General features: G+C 42.4%; 1 protein-coding gene across 5 annotated transcripts in view; it reads right to left on the minus strand.

The window, feature by feature from the left end:
* The window catches only part of CSMD1 (CUB and Sushi multiple domains 1), a 2022178-nt gene that overhangs the window by 140019 nt on the left and 1859746 nt on the right, over positions 1-22413 (minus strand). For 4 of the 5 annotated variants that reach the window (XM_045451793.1, XM_045451792.1, XM_045451814.1 and 1 more), the window contains 5 exons: positions 18384-18561; positions 16148-16293; positions 15273-15353; positions 14155-14268; positions 6636-6824 (listed from right to left, as the gene is read on the minus strand). In XM_045451793.1, coding sequence (XP_045307749.1) covers positions 6636-6824; positions 14155-14268; positions 15273-15353; positions 16148-16293; positions 18384-18561 — 708 coding nt within the window. The remainder of the gene's footprint in view (positions 1-6635; positions 6825-14154; positions 14269-15272; positions 15354-16147; positions 16294-18383; positions 18562-22413) is intronic. The other variant, XM_045451804.1, reaches the window with a different exon arrangement.

Below are 22413 nucleotides of genomic sequence, written 5' to 3' on the forward strand. Positions count from 1 at the left end.
GGGGCGCCTGGGTGGCGCAGTCGGTTAAGCGTCCGACTTCAGCCAGGTCACGATCTCGCGGTCCGTGAGTTCGAGCCCCGCGTCGGGCTCTGGGCTGATGGCTCAGAGCCTGGAGCCTGTTTCCGATTCTGTGTCTCCCTCTCTCTCTGCCCCTCCCCCGTTCATGCTCTGTCTCTCTCTGTCCCAAAAATAAATAAACGTTGAAAAAAAAAAATTAAAAAAAAAAAAAAAATAAAGCAGGAACGACTGAAATAAAAGTAATTTTTATCATCATTTGTATTGATAGTATGGTAAGTGTACGGGGAAATAGAAACTTTCATGCAATGATGCAGAAGTAGAATCACTTTGGAGAATAATTTGGTAACATCCAGGAAAACTGAGGATTTACTTATATTTCTATAAACTTCAGCACCTGTGTGTATTATTTCCATAGGCAAACCTTTGTTCTGGTATTGTTCTGTATGAGGAAACCTACATCCTAACTAATACTTTGGAATTTTAGAAAAGAATTTAAAGTGCCATGGAAAGGAATTCTATACACATTTGAAATTAATGAACTAGATAACATGGATCAGCATAGATGATTTTTTAAACACATATTGATGACTAAAGAAATCTATTTGCAGATAAATATGATAGCAATTGTGTAAAAATTCCAAAGTGGACCGAAGATCAAGTATGTGTGTCTGTAGAGAGCTAGGAGATGATATAGATAGAGATACATGGTTAGATGACAGAGAGATAGAGAGACAGAGAGACAGACCGAGAGATGGACAGACAGAGATAGAGCATTAACCATAAAACATGGACAAGCATGTCCCCTCTTCACAATACCGTTTCCTGCTAGGAGAGGTACACGTGGTATTGGATATGGGCGGGGCCCCTAAATTGCTTTTTTTTTTAAATGTAATTTATTGTCAAACTGGTTTCCATACAGCACCCAGTGCTCATCCCAACAGGTGCCCTAATCAATGCCCATCACCCACTTTCCCCTCTCCCCCACCCCCATCAACCCTCAGTTTGTTCTCAGTCCTTAAGAGTCTCTTATGGTTTGCCTCCCTCCCTCTCTGTAACTTTTTTTCCTCCGTCCCCTCCCCCATGGTCTTCTGTTAAGTTTCTCAGGATCCACATAGGAGTGAAAACATATGGTACCTGTCTTTCTCTGCCTGACTTATTTCACTTAGCGTTAACACTCTCCAGTTCCATCCACGTTGCTACAAAAGGCCAGATTTCATTCTTTCTTATTGCCATGTAGTATTCCATTGTGTATATAAACCACATCTTCTTTATCCATTCATCAGTTGATGGACATCTGGGCTTTTTCCACAATTTGGCTATTGTTGAAAGTGCTGCTATAAACATTGGGGTACCAGTGCCCCTGTGCATCAGCACTCCTGTATCTCTTGGGTAAATTCCTAGCAGTGCTAGCTGGGTCACAGGGTAGATCTATTTTTAATTTTTTGAGGAACCTCCACACTGTTTTCCAGAGCGGCTGCACCAGTGTGCATTCCCACAAACAGTGCAAGAGGGTTCCCGTATCTCCACATCCTTTCCAGCATCTGTAGTCTCCCGATTTGTTCACTTCAGCCACTCTGACCGGTGTGAGGTGGTATGCCAGTGTGGTTTTGATTTGTATTTCTCTGATGAGGAGTGACGCTGAACATCTTTTCATGTGTCTGTTGGCCATCTGGATGTCTCCTTAGAGAAGTGCCTATTCATGTCTTCTGCCCTAAATTTCTTCGTACTCCTTGCCTCTTTAAAAAACCAGAGCCTAAGGTAACTTTGACAAAATCCTAAAATTAATTACATTAAGAAATGAGTCCATATGTGTATTTTTTCACCTTCTTGTACATTTGAGACAATTAATTTTTTTTTAACATTTATTCATTTTTGAGAGACAGAGAGAGACAGAGCATGAGTGGGGAAGGGGAAGAGAGAGAAGGAGACACAGAATCTGAAGCAGGCTCCAGGCTTCGAGCTGTCAGCTCAGAGCCCACCGCGGGGCTTGAACTCACGAACTGCAAGATCGTGACCTGAGCCAAAGCTGGACGCTCAACCGACTGAGCCACCCAGGCGCCCCACACATTTGAAATGTTTAAATATTCAAGAAACAAACTTACTATCTAACACATAGTTAATAGAAACAAGCGCAACTAGGTATTTATCCAAGGGATCCAGGGATGCTGTTTCGAAGGGGCACATGCACCCCAATGTTTATAGCAGTGCTATCAACAACAGCCAAAGTATGGAGAGAGCCCAAATGTCCATCAAGGGATGAATGGATAAAGAAGAGATGGTATATATATATATATACAATGGAGTATTATTCAGGAATCAAAAAGAATGAAATTTTGCCATTTGCAACTATGTGGATGGAACTAGAGGATATTATGCTAAGAGAAATTAGAGAAAAACAACTATCATATGATTTCGCTCATATGAGGACTTTAATATACAGAACAGAGAACATAAGGGAAGGGAAGCAAAAATAATATAAAAACATGGAGGGGGACAAAACATGAGAGACTCATAAATACAGAGAACAAACAGAGGGTTACTGGAGGGGTTGTGGGAGGGGGGATGGGCTAAATGGGTAAGAGGCACTAAGGAATCTACTCCTGAAATCATTGTTTGCACTATATGCTAACTAATTTGGATGTAAATTTTTAAAAATTAAAAATAAAATTAAAAAAATGATGTGATATAGATATGTATATACATATATCATTATACATACATATATATGTATATATATATACAATGGAGTATTACTCGGCAATCAAAAAGAATGAAATCTTGCCATTTGCAACTACATGGATGGAACTGGAGGGTATTATGCTAAGCAAAATGAGTCAGAGAAAGACAAATATCATATGACTTCACTCATATGAGAACTTTAAGACACAGAACAGATGAACATAAAAGAAGGGAAGCAAAAATATATAGAAACAGGGAGGGGGACACAAGATAAGAGACTCTTCAATACGGAGAGCAAACAGAGGGTTGCTGGAGAGGCTGTGGGAAGGGGGGATGGGCTACATGGGGAAGGGGCACTAAGGAATCTACTCCTGAAATCATTGTTGCATTATATGCTCACTAACTTGGATGTAAATTTAAAACAATTAATTAAATTAAGAAAAACAGAAACAAGTGCGGTACATTGTCAACCACCATTAGCCCTGACGCCACGATACTTCCTGAGAGGAACTGCTCTATTGGATACAGAAGCTGTATTCCCACCTCCAGGGAGTCATCTACAACAATCCCTGCTGGTGAACTCAATGCCCCCTCATAGTCTGACATCTCTGGCTCTTCTACATTGCGCGGCCCGTTCCCAGGAAGCTCACTACGTACGAGTGGGAGAATGTGGCCCTCGCTGCTAGATGTAGTCCCCATCTCATCAGGTTACATGACTCGCTTTGAGATTTATGCAGCATCTTTATTCGTGCAAAGGGACTGAGAACCTACAACTTCACTTCTTGTGTAACTGCCAATCAGAGCAGTTAAAATTATTAAGAAGAAAAAAAAACCTGTTATGAACTGAATTGTGCTACCCCAATGTATATGTTGAAGTCCTACCTGCCGGTACCTCAGAAGGTGACTGTGTTTGGAGATAATGACTTTAAAGAGAGAACTTTAAAGTTCAGGAAGGACACTGGAATGAGCCCTAATCTAATCTTATTGAAGTCCAAAGAGGACATGGGGACACAGACAGGCACGGGACGACCAGGTGAGGACCCAGGGAGAGACAGAGGCTATACGCCAAGAAGAGACGCACAGGAGAAACCAGGAGCGCCCCCACCTGGATCCCAGACCTCTCACCTCCAGGACCAGGAGATAATACATTTCTGCTGCTTAAGCCCCCCATCTGTGGTACTTTGTGATGACAGCCTTAGTCATCAAGTAGAAAAACCTAGCATCTTAGAGATGATCAGGGCAGTGTTCAGTGTCACTAGAGCAAAGTCAGATCAGATAAAATGCTCCTCAGTTTCCTGGAAGATGTCCCATAAAAGGATGACTGTATTTTAAAATTAAAGAAGACAGTAATGGGTTTGGGTGCTGGCTTTTTGTTGTTGCTGTTTAAAGGCATAATACATATTTTAAAATAAACTAACACTAGGAAATTCATGAAATTTTAACATGTCACTTTGAATGATAGAACTCGAGTCAAGTTTCAGGTATTCTTAATCCAACATCTCATTCTTCCTCATTTTCTATCGGTTCTTCCTTCCTAACATGTAACAAGCTTTCTCAAGGAGTCTTCTTTAAAAAGTCACCTCCACAATCAGCACGTGGAGAAGAACACAGAGCCACAAGGGAGAGCAGCAGTTTCCGTCACTAACATGGAAACGATGAAGGGTTTTACCAGTGAACACCCCAATCTTTATGTTGACACCTTTCTCAGTTGAGTTCTACAATGATTAAATCTTTTTATTTATTTCTTTAATTGAGGAATATCCATTATTGGAGCCACAGAAAGTAATATACTCCTGGGATAATGAAGCTTAAAATCAATATATTCAGCATATTTGTCACAACTCAGGAGCCATAAAAGAGCCACTCTCTTACAGAAGAAAGAGAGGGAAATAGAGATACAGAGAGATGCACTAAATAGGACATTCAATGCAACAAAAAGGTCAACACTTAATAAAATCTTCATATAAAACTGTGTCCTTTCGTCTTATAGTCAAATGTTTGAGACCAGAACAAACCTAACCACGGTTCTCGGATAATTCTGTTAGCAGCAGCTTTGATATTATCTCTATTATCTACTTTGTGGTAATGGGTGTGCTCCATCCCCATTTTTGGGAGATCAAACTGTAAGCACCTAGGCACAGATACCGGTAATGAGGTTGTTGCTGTGGTTGGAAGCGGAAGAAGCACCGTCAGCTAAATTCCAATCCAACGACAGTGAGACAAGGGAACACGAACACATGTAAGGTAATTATGTCAGGATATTAGTTACATCCAGCAATGGATTGGAATATGTACACAAACACACACAGCCCCTGGAGTGGGGAATATGTGTACACACACACACACACACACACACAACCCCTGGAGTGGGGAATATGTACACATGCACACACACACACACACACACACACAACCCCTGGAGTGGGGAATATGTACACATACACATGCACACACACACACACACAGCTCCTGGGTTGGGGAATATGTACACACACACACACACACACACACACACACACACACAGCTCCTGGGTTGGGGAATATGTACACACACACACACACACACACACACACACACAGCTCCTGGGTTGGGGAATATGTACACACACACACACAGCCCCTGGAGTGGGGAATATGTACACACACATGTGCGCGTGCACACACACACACACACACACAGCCCCTGGGTTGGGGAATATGTACACACACACACGCAGCCCCTGGAGTGGGGAATATGTACACACACATGTGCGCGTGCACACACACACACACACACACACACACAGAGCCCCTGGAGTGGGTGCTCACCTACTCTAGTTTTGTCTCTCATCTAATTGGCCTCAGAATCGAGTTTACCTGGCTCCTTATTGACATCAGTTTTGTACCTGGCTAATAAATTACTTCTCTCCATCCTAAAGACTACAGAAGAAGCCTTCAGCAGTGCCTGTCTGTTTTAACATACACCTAGAAAAAAACCTCTGAAAGTGAAAAAGAAATTGTGCTCCGCAGTCCTCTGTTTCCATGCACATAAGGATGAGTTTAATTTCCAATTAGTAGCTCACCATTTTAGGAATACAGAAGTTGATACTTGTGGTGTCTGTCCATATGAACAACCTGACTGTTAAGATTCATCAAGTAAAAGGCATAGGGAATCAATTACAGTAATTTTTTTTTTATTGAGTTGATTGTTATCTTACTGGACACATGACAAGTCCATCAAAACATGTCAAAGCCCTGTTTTTATGGACAGCCGTATTTGTACCTTGGTCTAATTTTATGGGCTGTGATAATACTTCTATGCAAAGAAAAATATTAACATCAGTTCCATTTCAAACTAACAATTCAACCACATACTACTTCTAAGCATGGCCTTGTTCTATTAATAAGTTTATTAGAATTGGGTAAAAACGTATGAGACTAGAGTTGAAAACAGTATTAACATTTGTTAAGTGTATTGTACTATTTTTTTAAAGATGGTACATCTAGAAATATCTGTGAGCCATTAGTTTTATATGTTTTTAGTAAAATAATCATTTAAATGGATTAATGTAACTTTAGCTCTTTTAAATTTCCTAAAATATCTTCTGAATCCATAGAATACTTAGGGAAAAGGAGAGAGTTGCTTGGGGTCATCTACTGTAAATCTCCACGTTAAAGAATTAAATAATGGTTCAAGTTCATTCAGGACATTTTCAGAGTGCATCAGTAGCACATTAATTGCTTAAAAGCTGAAACATTAACAAAAATATTTTCATGTTCCACAATTGATCTCTGAGACCACACAAGTGCAAGAAGAATTCATTTTCGTTTGGGGGAGAGATAATTTAACCCAAAGATATACTAAAGTCCTGTGTAACAAAAACATGATGATGGTGTTTTTATTACATTAAGAGGGATTACTGACATAAAAAAGAAAAGAAAGGAAACAAGAAACTTACCATCAAACACCTCCAGTGCATCAAACTGCTTTTCACTTTGAAATGTATCCACAAAGATGGTGATGTTATAGTTTGGTTCCACTTTAATACTCCATGAGCACGTCTGGGAGTTGAAATAGTTGCCTGGGTAACCTGGGCTGAGGATGACTCCAGAAGATTCTGTCCGGACTTCATTTGCTGGGCATTGCGCTAGTGAGAAAAATACCAGTAAAAATTTTCCTTAACAAAATGAACCTGACTTCCATAGGAGAGTTTCTATCCCTACATTTCCAAGCCAATGGTGGCAGCGGGGGAGGGGTGTGGAGCTATCCTACTGAGCTGTGACCAAATTTAATACAAGAGACAAACACAGCAGGAGAAAACCACTGAATAATGAGTAATTATCATTTATAATAATTACACCGACCTATAATTTAAATGAGAATTATACACACACATGTATGTAACATATACGCCGACATACAAGGTGATTAGGTAGATAGATCGCATTTACCTCTTTGATGGATCAAAGAGATTGAGCCGCTGACACCAGGGCAGCCAACTTTGATACAGCGGTGGCTTGAAAGAGACCTGGACCCTGAGAGTTTTCTTTTTCTGGAAGCGATGGCGAAGCACGCCCTGGCCCCTGTTAACCCGTGTGAGCGAGGTGAGAAGCGGCCCCACAGGAGTGGTTAAAATACCATGTGCCTTTCGCTCTGTGACTGAATTGCCCACACACACCGTCAACTGGGGCAGGGATCCTAGGATCCCACGTTTTCCCAACTCACCTTTTCAATGGAACATCGCAGAAACATTGTGCGATCATCTTCGGTAACAGAAAATGATACTATTTATTTCTTCCTTTTAATATAATACTTTAATATAATTTAATACTTTTAATTTCATTTAGAATGGTAAATTTTAGGGGCACCTGGGTGAGTCGTTCGGTTAAGTGGCTGACTTCGGCTCAGGTCACCATCTCACCGGTTGGTGAGTTCGAGCTCCGCGACGGGCTCTTTGCCAGCCTGGAGCCCGCTTCAGAGTCTGTGCCTGCCTCTCTCTCTGCCCCTCCCCGACCCACACTCTCTCTCTCTCTCAAATATAAACAAACAAACAAAAAAGGAATAGTAAATTTTACACATGTGATTTGACTTCTTGGGACTGTGGTAAGAGATGAATGAGAAAGTTCTGGGCTGAAAGCCATACTGCATCTTTGGGTTGTTACAGTGTTGAGTACAAGTAGTGATTTGTAAAGGATGAATTTATCATAATGAATCAGTTATCAATTTATCCTTATGAACGAATCATTAAGATAGTGTGGACACACTGACATACTTTTTCCCCTCCCGCTTTCCTTTTTGCTTTATTCAACTGCTTCCACAGTCATTAAATAAAACTGATCTGCACAGGTACGAACACACAGAAGAAAACCACCAGTATCACAATCAGTAATTTATTTCAATGATAATTTCATTATCTTCCAGAAATAGTTTATTTATACAATTATGGACAAAACAATTTCTCTCTATTGATCATGGTTCAAAAGTAAACAGAGATAATAGCAAAACTATTTATAAAATTTTAAAAAGTTAAATGATCAGCTTTTCCTTCATGAAAAAGAGATTTTGTTGGAGGAAATGTGTCTTATTTTTTGAATTATCTCCTTTTAATTAATCAAATTTACGTTATTAATTCATACATTTCAAAATAAAGACATTTCACCACCTGATAGGCAAATCACATGTAATATGTTTTGATTCCAGTAAGTGTCTGATAAAAGGGAACTTTTCCTTTTTTTATCTTTCATTTGTCTTAGTGTTCTTATTCTGTGTACCTTAAAATTTATAAAGTGTGTAGGCATAAGATCACCAAAAATGAAACATTTCATAGAACCCTTTTTTAAAGTTTATTCATTTTTGAGAGAGAGAGAGAGAGAGAGAGAGAGAGAGAGAGAGAGAGAGAAGCCCAAGCAGGCTCCATGCTGTCAGCACAGAACCTGATGCAGGGCTTAAACTCAAGAACAGTGAGATCATGACCTCAGCCAAAATCAAGAGTCAGACGCTTAACTGACTGAGCCACCCAGGTGCCCGAGAACCCTTTTTAATAAATAAGTATTTAGGTAGACTTTTAAGAATATGTGCAGTGTTCATTAACGGTAAGTTATATAAAAAATAATTCAAACCAAAACACCCAGCCTAAAGCAATTTAATTTAAAAAGTAATTTCTTCTGTGATAGTGGTAAGATCACCCCGTAAAATCTATTATGCCCTTTCAAAAATGAACACATTGGCATTTTTTAAAAGAACACATTAAAAAACCAGACTTTGTATCTGGGTGTGTATGTGCAGGGCTTGGAGGTTCAGAGTCTCCACAGATCAGCCTTGACTTTGCAGCGAGAGCCAGAGCTAGAGGCGAATGAAACTACTCTCAAGGGTTATAATCAGATGAACACATGCAAACCCTCTCCTTCAGTCTGAAGCACTACACGGGCAGGTGTTTCAAAGCCTGGAAGGGTTTGACCACCTGCCTGCCTCTTCCTGAGGAAAGATGCCATTCCAGTACCTTCCCTTCTGTGGTACGACCCGGGAGAAAGGTTTAGGCCAAATCTCCTCTCTCCGATTTTATCCCGCCGCTATGGTCACTAGGCGACACTGGGCGGCAGATTGTCTAGGAGCAGACAATCCTCCCTAAGTTGCTGCCATCCACCCGGTGAGAGGACAGCCCTCCAGGGTTTGAAAGCTGTGAGTGGTGATAAATCAGAAACAGAATCTTTAGCTCAGCTACTTTCATTCCTTTCATTCTCAAATCCTGCTTCTGTTTCTTAGAGAAGACACAACGAAAGTATAGGTGCAATTATTTGTTTCCTTTGTCTTACAAGGCTCAACATTTTCTTTTTTCCAGACATACATACTGTTTTAAAATGCACTTGAATATATCTCCCTGGGAGTTAACGTGTTTTTGACTCATTTGTTTCTCTGGCTCTTTCATATGAGCCTCTTCCTTCCTGTCCCTCGCTCCACATCCTTGCTGGGAGTTACACGCACCCACAGCGGGGAGTTTGGAGACGGAGGGGCTCTCCCAGGGCCTGGCTGTTCTTTTCTAGATCAGCATTCACGCCTTAACACACATGCCGCATCTCCACCGTCTCCCCCGGGGATCCCTCCCACCACGGGAAGCATCTGTTTGAGGTTCCCATCAAAGATGCCTCTAAAAGAGCGCGCCTCCCTGAGAAGGTCCCCTGAGCTTTGAGCCAGCCCACCTCGGCGAGAAGCTACTCCTTCAGCTTATTTTTGAAGAAAAAGAAAATGTGAGGCTTAAAACCAAAGCATATTATTGAATGCATCTTGCGGGCCTTCAGCAAAAATAACGCAGTCAAGCATTAGGCTTTGTAAATAATTAAAACTAACTCTTAAAAGCACCCAGAGGTCTCAGAGAATTGCAAACAGAGAACTCTATAAGCAAGTGGGAAAGCTGTGACCCAGAGCCCTGGACAGGCATGTTCTGGTCTCGAGCTTTCCAACAAATGGCCATCATCTCAAGGACGCTGGTTGTCTTTAGCGTTCGTTGAAAATATAGGTTTCTGATTTCTTTGTAATTGAATATTTTAAAAACTACGGATGGATTTGCACTGTCCACAGGCTGAAGCCACCCGATACTGAAGGCCTTTTAAAATGTGGCCCCACGTGTAGTTTCCAGCCCACTTACTGCCACTTCCCCGACACACCCTAAGAGCAAAGTGTTCTCCTTTCCTCTTCTTTCCTGGACACCCCACGTCCTCTCTTGTTTCCAGACCTTGGTTATTACTCCTCTTCGGTTTTTGAAGGGCTTCTCTTTCCTTAACGTGACTCTGTTGTAAAACTTATCCGGTCTTTGTCCCAGGTTCCTGGCACAGACCTTCAAAACCCTTGGCACTTCGTGCATGTTGAGCATGTCTTGGTCAGGACGAGCCCCTTTGGATTACACCTGAGTCTAGGCCAATAAGGCGACTTGGGGTGGGTCCCTGGGTAGCCTCAGTATGGGGCTGGTCATCAGAGAGAGCCAGTGATGAGTGGGCTGAAATTCCTGCCCCCCTCACAGACTTCCAGTAGGACCATGGGCTTGGGGTTCAGAGGAGGGGAGACTGGCCCTATAAAACCTCTTATACCCCAAATCCAGGGCCCAGATGCTCATGTGCTGAGAACCCCTTTCACCCTGCACCCCGTACCTCTTCATCAGACTATTCATCTGTACCCTTTATTACATCCTTTAGAATATAAAGGAAAAACTTGTATTTTTATATTTATTACATCCTTTAGGACATAATTACACCCTAAAGGATACAGAATATAATTCTTTATGATATAAAAAAATATAACTGATGGGGTACCTGGGTGGCTCAGCAGGTTAAGCATCCAACTTCAGCTCAGGTCATGATCTCACGGTTCGTGAGTTCAAGCCCCACACTGTGCTCTGTGCTGACAGCTTGGAGCCCGGAGCCTGCTTCGGATTCTGTGTCTCCCTCTCTCTCTGCCCCCTTCCCTGCTTGTGCTCTGTATCTCTCTCTCTCTCTCTCTCTCTCTCTCTCAAAAATAAACATAAATATAATTTTATATATATATTTTATAAATAAATATATATAATGTATATATGTATATAATATATATATAAATATATATGTGTATGTGTGTGCATATATATGTGTATGTATATATATATATATATATATATATATATATATACATATATATACATACACATACGTATATGACACATGTAAATAAATGTTTCCCTCAGCTACATGGGCTCTTCTAACACAGGGTAAAACCCAAAGAGGGACCATGAGTACTTCTGGCCTACAGCAGGTCACTAAGAAGCACAAGGGATAACCTGAATTTGTGACTGGCCTCGGGAGTGGGGACAGCCTTGTGGGACTAAGCCCTTACCCTGTGGGGTCTGACCCTGTCTCCAAGTAGAGTATCAGAATTGAGTTCAACTGTAGGACGTTCAGCCAGGGTCTGGGGCGAACGGGAGAATTGCCTGGTGGTCTTGGGAAAGATTCCAGATCTTCATGTAGTGTTTTCTAAACGAGGATTGGTATCCAACAGGGTATAATTTATCTGCATAGGATGCTACCTTTCAAGGTACAAGTTGCTCCCACTGTTCGTTCCCAAGGAAGAATCAATCACCCAAAAGGTGGCAATAATTTTCCAAGTGGAACTTCTAAAAGAAGGATGATGACATGTGAAGAAGAAGGACTTGTAACTAACACAATTTTCTATCAATAATTTATTGGGGGATTGCCCACCCCCTCCCCTTGAGCCCAAACAACTGGTAGAAAGTACTGGAAGGAAGATTATCATTCAGTGATCAAGTATTTGATAAAAGACATCTGAGCCCCTATTTCCTTTATTTATTTACTTATTTTTTTAATAATGAGGATTTAGGGAACAGCAGCTAAGCTAACTCTCAGTCTGTTTTAAACAAATTTACTCCTGAATTGTAAGAGAAGAGAACTACACTGTCATCTGTAGTAATTGCTACGAGTTTGGTACCCTCTGGCCCGAGACCCTCTGGCCCTCTGGCCCGAGCTGGGAGAACGTGTCTTGTTAGCAGAATTCTCCCCGCAGACGGGTGCGAGAGCCAAGTAATTTAGAGAATGGTGTTCATGTTATCCTGATTTACTCTGTTCCTGGACTGTCATGAATTAATTTCATTTAAATAAAAAGTAGGTTAATCTTGGAGGTAGCCAACATAATAAAGTAATTTCCCTTGTTTTTGAGTGCGTGTTAAATAAATATTTATGCCTTTCTTCACTAATCAACTAAGACCATCCTTGCTTAAAGTCATCTCTGTTGAGAAATTTACGGCTCTGTTCGCTGGAATTAAAATGTGCCTTAAAAACACACAATGCACCTCCATTAATTTTTATATGAAATGGGAAAAAAATCCACTGTAGATGGTTTTTGCTGACGTAACATGGTACCGACACACTGATTTTTTTTCCAAGAAAATAATGACTCAGTCTCCCGACCCAGCACCCCATGCGGCCCAACTTTAAGGGCCTCCCACAACTGGGTGGGTCCTCTGGGTGTTTAAAGGGGTTTGCTCTCTGCCCACACCCACTGGCTCTCCCAGTGACACAATTTGGAAGTAATTTTTCTTTGAATTAATCTGAGGTATCATGGTTGTTTAAAGCTGCTTCATTCCAGATCTTCCTCAGATGATGGTGAAAATTGTTTTCCTCTCCCCGGGTGACTAGGATTCTACCTCATTCATAAGGAGAATGCAGGAAGTTAGTACCACATTCCACAAGAACCACACCACAGATGTGAGCACTTGTAAAATCGATACTAGCACGGTACAAAGAAAGTTGCTTCTTACACGGCAAATAATTAACATTATGTAACACCTGGAATAATTTAATATTCTCCGCATCTTTACCGCAATCCCATAAATAAGGCAGACCGACCATCCTCCTTGCACACGATGTCCAAGGGACTAATGATCCACCCAGGTCACTTGATGGGAGTCTGGACTGGGGCGCTGGGTGTTCCCTTCCTAACTTTTGAGTGCTTCATTATCCCTAACAAATGATAGTGCTCAAATTCCTTGAAAGCGGGGAGGTCCCATTCTTTCAATGAATTGAATGTTTATTGTGATTTTCAAGTCACAAAATAAAAACTATTCTAATTTGGAAAACCCTTCAACTTATTTATATATTTTTTCCAGTGTTTTTTCTCCCAATACTAGTTGCGAGTGGAGTCTTTCAAATATTTTGAAGTTTGTTTTTTATTTATTTTGGTGGGGGGAGGGAATCCCAAGCAGGCTCCGCACTGTCAGCACAGAGCCCGATGTGGGGCTGGATCCCAGAAACCATGAGATCGCACCCTGACCCCAGATCATGAGTTGGACACCTAACCGACTGAGCCACCCAGGAGCCCCTCAAATATTTTGAAAAGTGATCTAATTACACTGTCTGTTATTGCCTACAGTCTATGTATTTTAAAGACATGTGAATACATGAAACGGGTGCATTTATTGTACGCAACAAACATACATTTCAACATTTGTAAATTTTACCCAAAATACAGTAAACACTTGATAATTTTATGCATGCTAACGTATTTAGAGGGAAGTGTGGCGATGCTTGTAGTTAGCCTTGAGATGCATCAAAAATAGCAGACACATTAATGGATGGATAAAAAGAAGACAGACATGTGACAAAGGATACATGGTAAATATTAATGGTGGACCCTCGGTGATAAGTATTCAGATGCTTATTTTTAAATTATTTCAACATTGCCAAATGTTCGAAAATTTTCTGATGAACTATTGGGAAAGACTTTGTGTTTGACAGGACTTTGATTTGTCTTTTAGAGATAGCTAAAAGAGAAAGGTAATTAGGTATTTCTGTTAGCAGGTAATTTTAATTGCAATGAAATCCTAACACAGAGATTAAATTCAGAGTCATGCAAAAAGAACCAAAAGCCCAAATGTAGACCTATCCCAGCAGTATCATTCTCTGTGGACAAGTACATTGGCAGTGTTGAGCTGTGCGTACCTTCACACGTTGGGGGAGAGCCTTCAAACTGCAGCTGGGAACTGAGCCTGCAGGCCAGCGTGTCAGTCCCCACCAGCGTGTACCCAGGGTGGCACTGGTACTTCACAAAATCCCCTGCAAGAGTCAGCACAACAGACCTGGGGCTTAGCTTTCCGCGACATACAGGGTGTGTGAACGTATTAAAGGAGTACATGACCCCTTAGCAAATTACGTCAACGAGCAGACCACTTCCGAACCAACACCTGGGTTCAGTTTTAGTCTGTCGAATAAAATGGTAGCATTTTCACTTCTTGACGCACAAAAATGCTATCTCAACTGACAGTAATCCTATTAAAAAAAAAAAAAAAAGGAACTAGACGCTTGGGATTTAAGGATGTAGACTAGAAGGGCTTTAATGCCTCCAGAGAGGGCTAAACCGTGACCCTGCCCTAATTAGTGCAATGTTCCCATTAACTGAGCCATTATGAGTAACCAGAAATTGGGGCACGTGGTTTGACCAGTGGTCTGAAACATGGTGTGCGAACGGGGTGTTGTATTTGTTATTGAGACAGAGAAATCCTGGGTCATGGTAATTATACCACAAACATATGCCACGGCTGGTTTCCTAATGTGACCTGATGATTATTTAATGAAACAGGCCATTAATATAGAATGATAAAGCAGAATTTCTAAATATGATCATTAAATATATTCACCATTACATTCCAGTGTCAGTGAAAGGTCAATGTTATACTAATCATTATTTTAGCTGCACATGATTAAGTCCTTCTCGTGCATGAACCTGCTTTTCTAACCAAACACAAATATCTGTGTAAGTCTGTCTCTGAAAACTTGACTCAAAAGAAAAATACAAACTAGAAAATGCCGGTGGGGGGTGGGGAGGGGGACAGAATAAGGAGGTGCTCCAAATGAAAAAAGCCAAATTCAAATTCAGAAAACGAACATCACAGAGATGAAGGAAGAAAGCCGTATTTATTCGATTAATAACCTCTATGGATAAGCCCCTAATAATGCCTTAGAATATTTCTGACAAGTACTTGCTCGCTTACTCATCCGAGTTAGGAGCTGGTGCCAAAAGGTGGACTGAGCTGATGGTATCGTAGTGAAGGAAACATTACCTATTTCAAAATCTTCATCCTCAGTAAGCATTTCTGCCTGTGGAACGGCCGGGGGAGGTTGGCATTTCTTGAGCTGAAATGCTAAACGGTTTATGGGGAAAAAAATTAACTGTAATTACATTTGCTGAATAAACAAAAATATTACAAAAAAACATTCCTCTTATGTTGTTTTAATGCTTAGGGACACTGCAAAGTCTATATGTTTAAATCATCGCTTTATAAAATTCTCAAGCTTCGCATGCTTATGGGATTATTTCGTGCCAAAGAAGATATAATGAAGTCAAAGGGAAAGATGTGTACAGTTTTAAAAATTATGACATTGAACTAAAATCACTTCACATATACTTGGGATTCTGCCACAGAGATGGTTGACCCATGGCCTGGTGGCGGGTCCATATTTACATTTGATAAGGTCTCCCCCTGCCTCACATCTGAGGACCTCCGTGGACACAGTCCTTACGAGATGTCAGGTGCTGATACACTGTTTTCCCAATTATTTATTTTCAAAACCATTAGATCTGCTTTTGCCTCATCTGTAATCACATGACGCTTGTTACCTTGATCCCCCTGGAGACAGGGATGAGGAAATCCACAAAGGCACTCAATGTCTTTCAAGGGTCTCCATATCAGTTGCATTTGCAATCCACTTACCTTGGAAGGAATCCAAGCTTCCCATAAACCAGACGTGACATAATCAAATACCATTAAGCAAAAGAGGATCACAGGAAACCCTGACATGGAACTCAAGAAAATCCCCTAAGGCTCTCGCTGGGCACAATCAAGGAACTTGAGCTGGAGAGGAGGCCTATGTCAACCCGACCAGCAAAACCAAATGCGATTCTCCACCTGCCTCAACAAGGTGAAAATGCACTGACCGTGAAAATTGAGAACAAAGAAGCCTCCATTTGAAAAGTCGCTGTGGAACTTGAGCAGGACTTGGTTGGTGGAGCTATACGCGGTTTCCAGGGCCGTATTCCCACTGAAAACTCCCAGCTGAGGTGAGTTCTGATCAGGCCCATCCCTAGGGAAGAGAGAGACCTTTGATGGAAAGCTCCTAATTACAGCTGAAACTAAGGATCATTTTCTTCTCACATTTGGACTCTGTCCTGGCATCAGTGGGCTGGTCTGACCCGGGCTCCGGGTGACGGGACTGCCGTGCACACCTGAAAACTCAGGGCTGACATCCATTCCCCCCACAGCTGACCTTTCCAGACCAATCACTGAGACACGTTCACATTCATTCTGGTGGCCGCAATACCACCTATCAGTTGCCTTTCAAACGTCTACATTTGAAAGTCTAAATTCAATGGTGTCTCTTTAATTATGGGTGAAATTTATGGAGATCTTGCAACGGAACTAAATGATTTTCAAAAATTGCTTGAACAGAAAACTACAGTCCAAGGTGGAGTCCCCTGCCCCATGAGTGCACGGCAAGACTGAATGCAGTTTCAACCCCTCCTGGAGTAAAATTTTACGCCAATCATTCAGAAAGTATCAGTGCCAATGAGGTCTCTAGGACTGTCTCCATCCACCCCCACCTCAAGGAAGAGGAGCTAATCTGCATGATAAGACCCCCCCCCCTTCTCCTTAAGGGAAGATGACCTTGCCTGAAACAATCCTTCCTTTTGCTAAAGGCTTCTTGCCCCGCCCTTCTTCCCTTGAAAACCTTCCTTGGGCACACCTAAGTCCCCAAGCATCTCTCTACTTGCCAGATGGGATGCTACTCAATTCATGAATCATTTAATAAAGCCAATTAGATCTTCAAATTTACTCAGCTGAATGGTTAGGTTTTTAACAAACCGAATAAAACACCACCACCTTCTGGACACTGTTTAGAAATACCGAGATGTGTAATGTCACAAAGTTGAAGAGATTTTTCAGTCTCTCGTTCATTAGTGTTCTTTGCAACAGGCACTCTACTTTGTTAAATATGAAGAGCCTTCGCTCCCATCTGCTAAATCTATAGGTTAATCCAGGTGAAATGGCTGATACTATAATGTTTGCCTTGATCAATTTAATATTTCAAGTTCTCAGCTTCCTCCTCATTCCCTCAGCCACTGGGTCGGCCGTTATCACCTCCCTGCCAGAGTTATTTCTATAGCCTCAAAAGCCAGCCTCCCCTCTTGCCCTCAGTTAATATATTTCCCACAAAGTGAGGCTAGGCATTCTGCAGTCAAGTTGATTCTCCTTCCTAAGACCCACTGAGTCCTTTTGGCTCTGAGAACTAAGTCTGGAATCCTTCACAAGATTTATAAACTCCCGTATTCTCCGTCCTGCTCACTCGGACTCCCGTAATATCCGTATCTGAGATCTGCCAATAGCCTGAACTCACCCTGTTCCCTGACTTTACAGGCTTTCCAATAAGAAACTCTTAACATTTATGCTGACTTCCCCAACAGGCACACACGCATTCGTGCATGCGTAGCATGTAGTCACCTGCCATTCCTCCAGTTCTCATGGAAGTTCATCCTGGTAACCCTGAGTTAAGCTCACCTCCTCACACCCTGTCCATGCCCCCTCCTTCTCCCACCATAGTGTCACAGAGGACCTGGCCATCTGTGTCCCCCATAACCTCACCCTTCCAAAAGCAAAGGTAGGACAGTCATCCCCATAGACACGCAAAGGTAGCCCAGGGTCACACAGACAACTTGCGCCAGGCCACATGGCTCTTTGGAAGGAGAACCAGGACCCAAATCCCTGCCCCCGTTTGCTGGCTCGTAGTATCTCCTACACATACGGAAGGGCAGCTCTGCAAAGTTCACAAAGGATGGAGGGAGGGCTACGTGCGATTATGTCTTCTTCGCTATTTCCAGACGCGTCGAGTTCTTATCGTGCCATTTCTTATCACACTTAACAACGTAAAATAAAATAAGCTCGGGATATTTTATATTCAGAGTAGCCCTGAATTTATCTACCATGGAGTAAAACTCAAACATGTGACATGACATTTATTCCCTGTATCTCCCGGATTTCATGGCTAAGTTTCCTTTCCCATATCCCCCTAATAATTTCATTTCTTATACGTCAATCTGACATACAAGCACCATGTAGCTGGCTGCAGGAATGGTTTAGCACAATCGTGTATCACTTTATATGAAAGGGCTCTCCTACCAAACAGCAATGTAATCGTTAACAGCTTCAGTCTGCAGCAAGGTGAAGTTGATGTAGACCCCGTGGCCAGGAGGTACAGTGATAAGCCAGAAGCAGTCCTTCAAAATTGGGTACTCATCTGGAAATCCAGGGGAATAAATGGTACCGTTCTGAGATGTTACATTATATCCGCAAGGAGCTGAAAAGGAAGCAGAACAATTAAGGCCCACATAGTCAGCTTTAGAAAGGACACAGTTAAATATTTCTAAGTCTCTAAAGCCCCTCCGCCGAAATTTTCCTCCTAAGAAATAATAATTGTGAAATATTTCTCAGTGACTACTTTGTCAAAGTAATTCCCCTAAAGTCTTAAAACCTTAGATGAATTTTACTTCTGAACTAAGTTATCTAAGTTCCATTTAATAGAGTCTCCAAACACTCAAAATCCCTTCAGGATGAAGTCATTCCCAGATAATTAAAAAGAAAAAAAAAAAAAAGCCCATACTCAGTTACCCAGTTATCTTGGGTGACTGAGCTGATAATCCATTGGCTATGTGATACAAGGGATTATGGAGAGATTATGCATAAATACATAATGGAAATTTTTCGTTGTTTTAAGTGAGATTTCTAAAACCTATTTAAACATCCAAGTCTCTTTGCCTAAACAAAAATATTATCAATTCTTGGCAGATCTATACCTGAAGAAATGGGAGAAAATTATGTAAGTCAAAGCATTTTCACATCTCACCAGCTTTCAGGGGTGTAAAGACTCACCATCCTCAATCAGTCCCTGTTTATTTTACTTAACGAACTGGTGTTCCCTGTTGCCATGACAATTATTTTGTCTTATTTACGGAGAAATGAAGTGACTATATATTAGCAGGATAATCTGAACGCATTATTACATTCAGACAGTGGTATAATACATCAAGTCATAAACCAGTAGACTTTTTAATCAACCAAAATCCAATAGATGTGGGATGAGTGGCTGTTCCTAGCATGAATCTTCTTGGGCTTTCAAAGACTTGTCACCAAAGGTGTAAAATTTAGGTGGAGAAAACAAACCAAACTACGTTTTTAAAGAAGGAGAAAAACAACTTCAATAAACAATTCACAGTGCTGACCGATGACAGACATGCCCTCAGGCAGTATGGGACATCCGGCCTTAATCATGCCCCTGCATACTTTTTCAGAGGAAGGAGAAAATGTTCCAGGGCATAACAGATGGAATCTGGTCCAAGTTTTGGAAAAAATCCATAGAGGAAGGGGCCTTAGAGAACATTCTGGAAGTTTTATGGCATAATTATTAATAAGTGGGGTTTGGAGTCAGGCAAACCTTGCTTTGTAAACTGAAGCACACGGAAACTTATAATCTGGTGTCCCCAGAAAACTGTCATACGTTCTCTCATCTCCAAGCATGATGCCAATATTCACCCTGCATGAATCTTTCAAACGCTTTTCTCCTACCCTGCTGCCAGGGTGGGCTGATCCCTTTAAGAACTCGACTCGAGTGTTACTGCCCCCTTAAAGGTGGTTTGGCCCTGGATGGCCATGGTTATTCACTTATTATGCGGCTGCAATTAGCTGTAGTTGTTCTCCACCATTAGACCATCAGACTATTAGCAGTCAGAAGTCAGGGACTGTGTTCCTTTTCGTCTCCACCCACCACCTGCTTTCCTTGATCCCCACTGCCTAACTCAGATCACGATAAACAAGACAGAAGAAATGACTAATAAATTGAAAATGAATAAGACAATCACCACAAAATATTTTAGGAAGGAACACATGGAAGTCAGTGGGCTGACAAACCTTATGTGGACCTGAGGTTATTGATGTGGTATTGACTCACAATCTGTCGTCTCCAAGACTTCCCTTGTGCATTTTGACTTTTCAGATTGAACCTGATAATTGTATAACCACATTATGCACAGTAGCACCCTTCCCAATGGTGATAAAACACAACAAAACAAGCACACAGAAAAGGACTGTGCCACCTCTTAAAGGGCAAAAGAAACAATATGGTGATTTTTCTGGGTAGGACACATTGCTGGCTTCTGAAGTTCTGGATGTCACTTACTAGCTCTAGGACATTGAGCAAGTCAGGTATCCTTGCCATGACTTGTGTATGATAGTCAAAGAGTAAGTCCGCCATTAACTTATTCAATGAGTATTTATTGAGAATAGATTATGTACCAGGAGATGTGAGGTTAGAGCAGGGGACACAGTGGAGAACCACAGAGCGCTACCTTGTGGAGCTTACTGAACGGTGATGAAGAAAGATACGAAGCAAATGATACGTAAGTATAAGAGCCAACTTATATAAGTATGATGAGGGAAAGAACAATCACTGCTTGTCACATGAGCTAATAATATTCCATCGATGCATATAAAATTCCACAAGGCAAATCTTGCCCTGTAGTCTAGAGAGAAAAGAGAGTTGACGTTTCCTTTAGCACTCTTCCTGGCCTGTTAGCCCGGAGAAGGCCTGGCCCTCACTGCAGTGGTCCCAAAGGCGCACGGAGATCTGCATGATCGGGTGGCCTCTCACTTAAGGCCACAGAGACAGTGGATGTGTGACCTGACTCAGCAAGGCACGGATCCGCCCTCTCCCCGAAGGTGAAGTTCAAAGTGGACCCTGAGCTGGAGATCAATCACGAAGCCTCCGTGGGGAGATCTAGACACAGGAGGATCAGTGCACCACCGCCAAGCAGAGGCACCTCCCGGCTCGCCACCGTGCGCCCGGGAGCCTGGTCCCCGCAGGACAAGGACGGCACCCAGCTGGCCAGGAGAGAGCGCATCGACATCGGCATTGGCCGCACCGTGCTCCACAATCAGAAGCCACACGCGCGACAGGCTCTTTCCACTTCACGGACACAAAGAGTAAATAAACACATGTTCATTTATATATTCGTGAGCGTACCTTTAACATCGTGATGCAGTTAGTAATTAGGAATACCTCCCTGCTCCTAGCGCAGAGCTCCAGAAATCCTTGGATAAAAGTTATATGACAAAAGAGATAAAGCTCTCCTTCGTTATTCATGGCAAGACCCTTCCAACCACAGCAGCGCTTGTGTTAATGAGATGACTTGGAAAGCACCAAAGGAAGGGGTCTGGAGAACTTCCCGATGCGTGAACACTTGGGGTGCTGGGAAGATGGCTCAGCTGGAGAGGACAGAACCCTCTGCTCATCTCCCAACACACAATCAAGGACCGTGTTCTTTTTCATCCCCACCCACGACCTGCTCTCATTGATCCCCATAGCCCCCTGCGTCTCTTCAATCTGGCTCTTGCCCAGTCACGTCCTGTGAAATAAATCTGGAGTCGCGGAAGTACAACGTTTTCCTGAGGTCTGCGGGTTGCTCTAGCAAATCAGTCCCATAGGAGGAGGGAGTCACGGGGACTTCTGATTTACAGCCCATCAGTGAGAAGGACAGGTGATAACCCGGACACGCGACTGGCATCCAAAGTGGGGGGCAGGGGCCGCCCCGCGGGGCCAGGGGCTTTCCCCGGGGAGACAGTCAGAACTGGGTTCCAACGGAGGCTCTCCAGCAGTGTCACAGCATCACTTGTTGTAGAAAAAAGGCACAGACGGTGGCCAGGAGTGCCAGAGTGAATGTCGAGTGTCACACAGTATGCACATGCAAATCAACAACAGGTTGTGAGAAAGGGCTGCCATGTGAAGTATGATTAATGAGAGCTCTCCACTTATCTCTGGATGTATTTCTCCAGAGAAAACTATGTACATAAAGAGCATTAAGGTATCTTCTTTCATCACCTCCTAGAGCTAGCATTCGCTACCCTGACCAGGATGGAGGTGACGACTTCTCTGAACGCCTCATTCAATGTGAAATGTAGTCAGTGCCTATCTGTGCCTACGTAGCCTTCACCCCACCCTCACTTCCTACCCGACTCCGCTGTAATTTGAGAACGTGAAGCTGTGAGGTGGCTGGGACAACAAGGGATGGGTGTGTCTCGCCAAGTCAAGCTCCTGCGCAGCCAGAAGATACTGGAAGATGAGCTGGTGGCCATGGTGGACATCGGCACGGGGAGGTGG

Source organism: Leopardus geoffroyi, chromosome B1 (genome assembly GCF_018350155.1).
Source record: "Leopardus geoffroyi isolate Oge1 chromosome B1, O.geoffroyi_Oge1_pat1.0, whole genome shotgun sequence".
Lineage (NCBI taxonomy): Eukaryota > Metazoa > Chordata > Mammalia > Carnivora > Felidae > Leopardus > Leopardus geoffroyi.